Below are 7,277 nucleotides of genomic sequence, written 5' to 3' on the forward strand. Positions count from 1 at the left end.
ATAGACTGTGTCATCTCATGGGAATGTAAGCTGCAGCCAGACATGTGTTCCCACTGCTAGGACAGTTTTTGATATATCACAAGCACTCGAATATTTGTTGAATGAATGATAGTACTGAAACCAGATGTGATTTTTTTTAATACTAGAATTTAGCTTTAAATTATATAATAAGACAACACTTAATTGAATGCACTGGAGCTCAGCACTTTATTAGATCTCTTTATTACACACCTCATAGGAGAAGAAAGGGGGAAGCTCAACTAAGAACACTCCTATCTGTTCTTTCTCTTTGAGCTTTTGGACCTTTGCCCCAAAGTTATCAGGTTCCTGGATTGTTGCTTAGAGAACCTACAAAATTAACAGTCAACTTGGGGCTTTAACATGTTGACATTTAATATTTTCCCAGAGAATCGAAAGGGCACAGTTTCCTTGATGTATTTGACAAGAGAAAACAATGACAAGAAAAGTATACTTTTTAGTTCATAATTTTATAGGGTGGCAGTGTTAAGAACCCTGTAGTTTGATTTTAGTGCCCTGGTTTAGAGTCTATAATATCACCCCTAACTGTTGGACCTAAAGGTCAGGCCTGTAATTGCTTTCAGGTGGGGCACCCCCAAGCAGTGCCTTTGAGAGACAGAACATAGTGATCTGTGTTTGTACTTCAGAATAAAAGATTAATTTTGCTGAGGAGAGTGCATGTGTGATTCTGGAGGCGGGTGGGGGTGGGGGACAGAGGAGGGTTTGAAGCACTGTGCAAACATTAGTTAAGATTAATAGTAAATGTTCCTTCATTGTCTTCTCTTTACATAACATTCTGTGAATTTTACAGAATTTGTTTAGGCCAAATTAATGATGGCAGTAAAGGCAAAGGTAATGAATGCAAACACAAACTTGTTATGTATAAACGCAAGCCTGCGAAGGGGATCTTCATGTGAAAAGAAAGGTGCTTTCCTTTTACTGTCTGTTTAATGAACTGCTAGAAGTTTACCATACCCATTTTCTCTCTCCTTAATCATTGAACACCTCTGTCCAGCTGCTTACCATGTTCCCCAGCTCCCTTTCAGCTGTAGATGGTCATGCAGCTAAGTTCTGACTATTAGCATATGAGCAGAAATCATACATGTCATATTGGCATAATGCCCCACAGAGGAACACTCGCCCTTTCCCCCTTCCCTGTGGCTAGAATGTAGATACGATGGTAGGAACTAGAGTCATATCAAAGTGGACATGGGAGCCAAGGGGTGAGGGTGATAGAATTGTGCTACTCTTGGAAGGTTATGTGAAAAAGACATTGGATGGATATGGGGAGTATTCTTTGTTGTAACAGTGCAGGCTGTAACCTGGCTAATCCTTACTTGCTCCTTCACTTAGTCTCACCAGACCTTTATTTTGTGCTCACTGCAAGTCAGGCTTTATGCTAAGCAGCAGAGCTGTCACAGGGAGTCATTCCTGTTCTCACGGAAAGCGAAACTATAACATAGTTCAGTGGTTTCAGTCTCTATCTAGTTAGGGTTATTTGATCAGCTTTAGAGGGTGCAGGAGGGGCAGAAATGGAGAATCAAGAAGAACTTTAGACTGTTCTTGTTTTTCTGAATACCTGGATTTTCTCTGGTCCTGAGAAGTATCAAGATTGTTCATTTGTTCAACTAATATTTGAGGGTCTATTAGATGTCAGACTGAGGACAAACTACATAAAAATACATTCAAGCATCTTCATTGTGGTTGATACAGACACATAATGAGATAAATATAGGATAGTGGTAAGTTCTAAGGAGAAAAAGTAGGAAAGGAAGATAAGAAATGTCAGGGGTGGGAGAAGGAAGGTGGCTGATGGTTTTGATCCAGAAACCAGAGAAGATCTCATTAAGAAGGAAATCTTTGATCAAAGTCCAAGAAGAGGTGAGGGAGTCAGGGGTAGTGACTTAGTTGTTATTTAGTTGCTTCTTAGTCAAGGCAATTCAGGAAGCATGTGAATGATATGGTAAAGATCTCAGATTCCCTGCAGGAGAAGGAGTAATTCAAGCAGAAATAGCTAAAGGTACAAACTTTTAAATTGCATGTTCTTTAGTCTCTGCAGGAGCTACAATAATAACTGAGGTGTTACACAGATGGAGACAAGAAATGTCAGTTGCTAACAACTTTGTGGATTACCACCTCCAGGAAATGGGCCACTTGGAGGACCGATCAATAGGGAGAGTTCAACTCAATATTTCATCTAATACAAGTTTAGTTTACGGCAGAAAATCAAAGGTGAACTGTTCGGATGAAGAACCTACAGGCAAATTTACCTTAATGTCTAGCTCTGTCTCTGTTATATTCCATTCAACAAATACTTATTCAGTGTCTGTTTTGTGCTTAACACTGTGCTGGGCATTGGGAAGGCAGCCGTGAGCAGGCAGATGTTGTCCCTGACATCCAGCTTATATGTTAGTAGGGGGAGAGAATTTAGGCCATGAATTAAACAGTTATTTAATAGCTCTGACAAGGGAGTTGATCAGGGGCTGTGGATGAATATAACGGATGGCTGATCTCCTTTGAGAACTCAGGCAAATCCATTTTGAGGAAGAGGTATTCAGACCTGATGGATAGGAAGGCATTAGCTGGACGAGGGAAGGGAGACAAACACCTTAGGCAGAGAGGCCCTAAGGATTGAAAGGCCACTATATCTCAAGCATGGAGTACAAGAGAAGTGTGAAGAATTGAGGCAGGAGAGGTGGATGGGGATCAGAAGAGGCTGCATCTTGGAAGCCAGCGTTAGAGTTTTTTTTTTTTTTTAATCCCGAGAACAGGGAGACACTATTGGGGTGGAAGCTGGGGCTGGAGGCAGATACTGGGATCAGATGTGTGCATTGATTGGAGAGAGGCAAGTGAAGGCTAGACTTTGTATTCAGGTGATATTGGTGGAGATGGCTGGGGAGTAGATGGAGTAGAGTGGTGTCTAGGAGGTGATGGATTACATATGGGAAGATGAAGAAGAGTTTCGGGTCAGGAATGAGTGTCAGTGTGCATTTTACTTCAGGCAACCAGATGATGGCGCAGTTTACAGAGATGGAGAAAACTGGAGGAAGATGTAATTTATCTGAAAAGGTAGAGTTAGTCATGAGGGAAAGCAGTTTCTATTTTTGCTGTTGCAAACACTTCTGAACTGGTCATCCTGGTTAATAATAACGATAGCTCACATTAAGACCACCTACTACATATTAAACATGAGCTGAACACTTTACCTGCAGTGTTTCCCACAATGTTGAAAATCCCATGAGCCAGGTACTATTATCATCTCCGTTTTACAGATGAGGAAGCAGGTTTTCAGAAATCCAGAAGCATGATTGTGGCATAGAGCGGATGGTCAAGGTCAGGTTACTTGGCTCCAGGATTCTTACATTTATGCTGCTTCACCCTAGCTCCTGACATCTGCAACCACTTTCCCTAATTTCCATCTTACCCACCCTCTTACCCCCCATCAGAGATGTGTTCTTAACCCTCTTGCCTGCTCCCAGTGACTGGTTATGGCACAGCTGCCCAAACACCTGTGTCATGAATCTCATTCCTCTTTTCACCCTGCCAGGCCCAGTTCTCCAAAGATAGGTCAAAGGCATCATGGGCTTGGTAGACGAACAAAGGGCAGGAGGATGTGTGTATATAGACCAGCCTTCCTGATACCATCTACATGTTCAATTACCACATTATAGTCCACTTAACTTGCATATCAGCAGAAGAAAGACATGAACTCAGCCACATCCTTTCCAGGGGAGAATCTAGGGTTAGGTTCCCCATGACAAAGGACCCATTACTGCCCAAATAGGCAAACACTAGCCTCGAGATAGGTATGAAATTATTTAGGGTCCCAGTGCTGGCAAAAGGCAGAACTCAAGTCCAGTTCCTCTTACTGATCCTGCTTGATTTCTAGATTCCAGCTCTACATAGGTCCAATTAGTTAGGGCTTTCTTCCAGAAGTATCTATTCAACCCTGTAGATACATCAGAAAGATGGCTTCCAAATTGTCTCCATCTTAGCATTTTTCAGCTTTAACTTCTTGATGCCTTGGGACAGTATTTTATTAAGGCATCCCAATAGCCTCCTGGATCACTCTGGCTTCAACTGATTCTGGTCCAGGAACTTCAGGCGGCCTCTAAGCCAGCTGACAGTGCCCCTAACCCTGGCATCTTTTGTGAGTCAGCTTCTCCCTTAGGCAGTGCTGCCTCAAGCCTTAGGCTCATTTACAATACAACTAACACTTGAGTGCTAGCATGTTAACACTGGTTATGTCATTTGACAGTCAACCCTGTAGGGCTAGGTGATATAATCCCTTTTCACAGTTGAGGAAACAGACCAGTACAGATTAAGTAATTTGCAGTGTCACACAGTCAGTGAGCAGTAGAACTGGGATTTAAGGCCAGACAGACTCCAGAGCTGAGCACTCTGCATGCTGCCTTGAGATCTCTCCATGGGGAGATGTAGAGGAGGAATATACTAGGCTGCCTCTGTGTTAGTCTCCTATCCCCTCAGCCCCCAGATTAAAGCTGAAAGATCCCCCATATCAGCAGTGTGTGATTCCATTATGCCAGTCAGGGCTCTCATACCCTCCTTAACATTTATTCCATTTAGTCTTCTCCATAGCCAAGGGTCACACAGATTAGCTGAGTTACCATTACTGTAAGTTAGAAAGGTTTAGCTGCATTTCCAAAAACCAAACTGTTGTATGAGGCTATTGTAGAATTAGCTCCATTAGGGCTTGGTTGGTATTAGCTCTCTAAGATATGGAAGTCTAGCCCAAGATGAACTGTCAGATGCTCATCTCTGCTGCTTCATGGGATAGGAGCAGGAAGAATCTTGGGCACTTCCAAGGATCCTTCCTTGGGAGTGATGAAGGAGGAGAAATGGTGGTAGGGAGCTCTGGCCTAAGCCTGGAGCTCTAATAAGTCTTTTCTAAGCCTCAGCTTAGATCCTTACATAAGCTTCAGTGTCCGACAACCCTCACAAAAAGTTTGTAGAATTGTGTGCCCGTATGCATTCGCCAGACAAGCATCCTTAGCATTCTTCAGAGTCTCAAAAATCTGAGTGACCCCTACATGGCTTAGAACTACTTGATTAAATAATCTACCAAATCTCCTTTTAGTCAAATGTTCTCTAAGCTCTAGTGCCCTAATGAGCTAGGTAACTTCTGAAACTATTTTAAGCTGCCACAAAGAGACTCCCTAGAATTAGGTTAACTTTGAAAATGGTCAAGGTTATTACAATTCTTTCTATTCCCTCCCAGGTTCTTTGAAATCAGCTCCTCCAAGCTAGGCTTATTCATCCATTGCTTTCCTGCCGTGTTCTCCAGAGCTGGCCTCTTGTCTACTTTGGGAAGAGATACTAAACAGCTGCCCCCATCACCTGACCCTCAGGCCCCTGCTTCACAAGTTGGTTCTGGTCCAGAAATGACTCCTGGAAGGGCTTAGGCCCAGAGAGCCTCTAAGAGCCATAGAGTGGACGCCTGGTGGGAACGACTGCCCCACAGGGAAGGTCTCCATAGAGCCCTGTTACAGGGAATTTTTTTTTTTTTTTTCCCAGCAGATGAGGCAGCAATTCTTCTCTGAGGTCGGCTCTGAAAACAACTGATTGACTCTGGGGAAAGGTGAAGCTGCTGCTGCTGCTGCTAAGTCACTTCAGTTGTGTCCGACTCTGTGCGACCCCAGAGATGGCAGCCCACCAGGCTCCCCTTTCCCTGGGATTCTCCAGGGAAGAACACTGGAGTGGGTTGCCATTTCCTTCTCCAATGCATGAAAGTGAAAAATGAAACTGAAGTCGCTCAGTCGTGCCCGACTCTTAGCAACCCCATGGACTGCAGCCTACCAGGCTCCTCCATCCATGGGATTTTCCAGGCAAGAGTACTGGAGTGGGGTGCCATTGCCTTCTCAAGGTGAAGCTGGAGAGGAGCAAATGTCCGTTAAAACTGACCTGGGCCACTTGGAGGTGGGAGGAGGGCTGTGCTTAGGTCAGCCTGCTCAGGCTCCCCTTTTATGCCCCTTTCCCAAGTGGCGCAACCAATGACCAGAGCATCCTCAGTACTGGGTCTAATTCGGCGAGGTTTTATTGTAGAAATGCGGCCCCTGTTGACCCAGGACACCCTGATCACAGAGTGCTGCAGGTGGGACCCCACCTCTAGACCAGCTTCCCCTTCCTGCGTGCGGGCAAAGAAAACTGGGTCCTCGGACCTGGGCGGGACCTATTTAAACTCTGCGTCCCCTCACTTCCCACCCCAGGGACGAAGCCTCGGAGAGCCATCATTCCTAAGTCCAGCTGAGTTCACACTCGGATCCTAGTGGGACTCTCTAGTGCCAAAGAGTGGGAGAGGCGGTAGCAGCCGCAAGAAGACGGCCACAGGGCCAAGGAGTCCGGACAGGCAGCTCAAACCTAGCTGCGCTCGGCTAGCTGCACGCTCCTCTTGCCTGCCCCTTGGGCAAAGTAAGGAAGTCAGCTGGCGGCGAGGAAGGCTCCCTGGTCCCGGCGGATGCGCTGTCTTCAGGAAGGCACCCCGGCTGGTCCCGCTGCCCACGGAAGAAAACCTCCACCAGAGCAGCAGCACAGTTCCCCGTGACCAGGAGGATGGGGACCCTCTGCAGCCTTCTAACGCCTCCGACTCCCTTGATGCACACGGTGCTGCTCGAGGGCGGGAAGGGTGTGTGTGTGTGTGGGGTGGGGGGTCAAAGTGCAGTGTTCCCAGGGGCATCAGGTGCACCCTGTCCAGTTCATACCTACTGCTGGTGGCGAGACCGAGACCCGGTGCAGCTACACCGGCCGCATCTTCCAGGGCGCGCGCGCGTCCCGCAGAGAGCGGTCGTGGGGCAGAGCGGCGAAGGCCGAGTGGCGCAGCTGGCAGCCGATGAAGAGGATGACGAGCGCCACGGACAGCAGCAGCAGGAAGAAGAGCAGCAGGTAGGTGGGCAGGTCGGGCTTGGCGGCCGCGCCGTCCCGCATCCCGCGCGCGGTGGCCAGCTCCAGCGGCAAAGCGCCCTCCGCCTTGACCGTGGCTGCCAGCGCCAGGGCGCCGCCTACCGCCGCCTCGGGGCTGCCCGTGGTGTTGAACACGTCGCCGTACATGGCCCGCGGGGCTGCCGACCCCCGGCCGCCTCACTTCGCTTCCATGGTGCGCCCTGCCTGCTCCTCTACGCGCGACCGACCGCAAGCCAGGTGCCTGCGGGACCGCCGGGACTGCGAAGCCCTGGACTGCTTCCTCGCCACCCCACTCAGTTGCCCTCTCCGCGGGGTGGTGGACCCCAGCGCTCCGAGCTGGA

General features: G+C 47.7%; 1 protein-coding gene across 1 annotated transcript; it reads right to left on the reverse strand.

Moving 5' to 3' along the window:
* Positions 1-239: 239 nt before the first annotated feature.
* SMIM32 (small integral membrane protein 32) lies at positions 240-7,223 on the reverse strand. Its single transcript, XM_061151352.1, has one exon. The coding sequence runs from the start codon at positions 7,081-7,083 to the stop codon at positions 6,772-6,774; it is 312 nt and encodes a 103-aa protein (XP_061007335.1). The 5' UTR covers positions 7,084-7,223; the 3' UTR covers positions 240-6,771.
* Positions 7,224-7,277: the final 54 nt, after the last annotated feature.

The sequence above is a fragment of the Dama dama genome, chromosome 9 (genome assembly GCF_033118175.1).
Source record: "Dama dama isolate Ldn47 chromosome 9, ASM3311817v1, whole genome shotgun sequence".
Classification (NCBI taxonomy): domain Eukaryota; kingdom Metazoa; phylum Chordata; class Mammalia; order Artiodactyla; family Cervidae; genus Dama; species Dama dama.

Bases quoted from the DNA above. Each gene is read 5' to 3' on its own strand.
- SMIM32 (XM_061151352.1), bottom strand. From the start codon at position 7,083: ATGTACGGCGACGTGTTCAACACCACGGGCAGCCCCGAGGCGGCGGTA.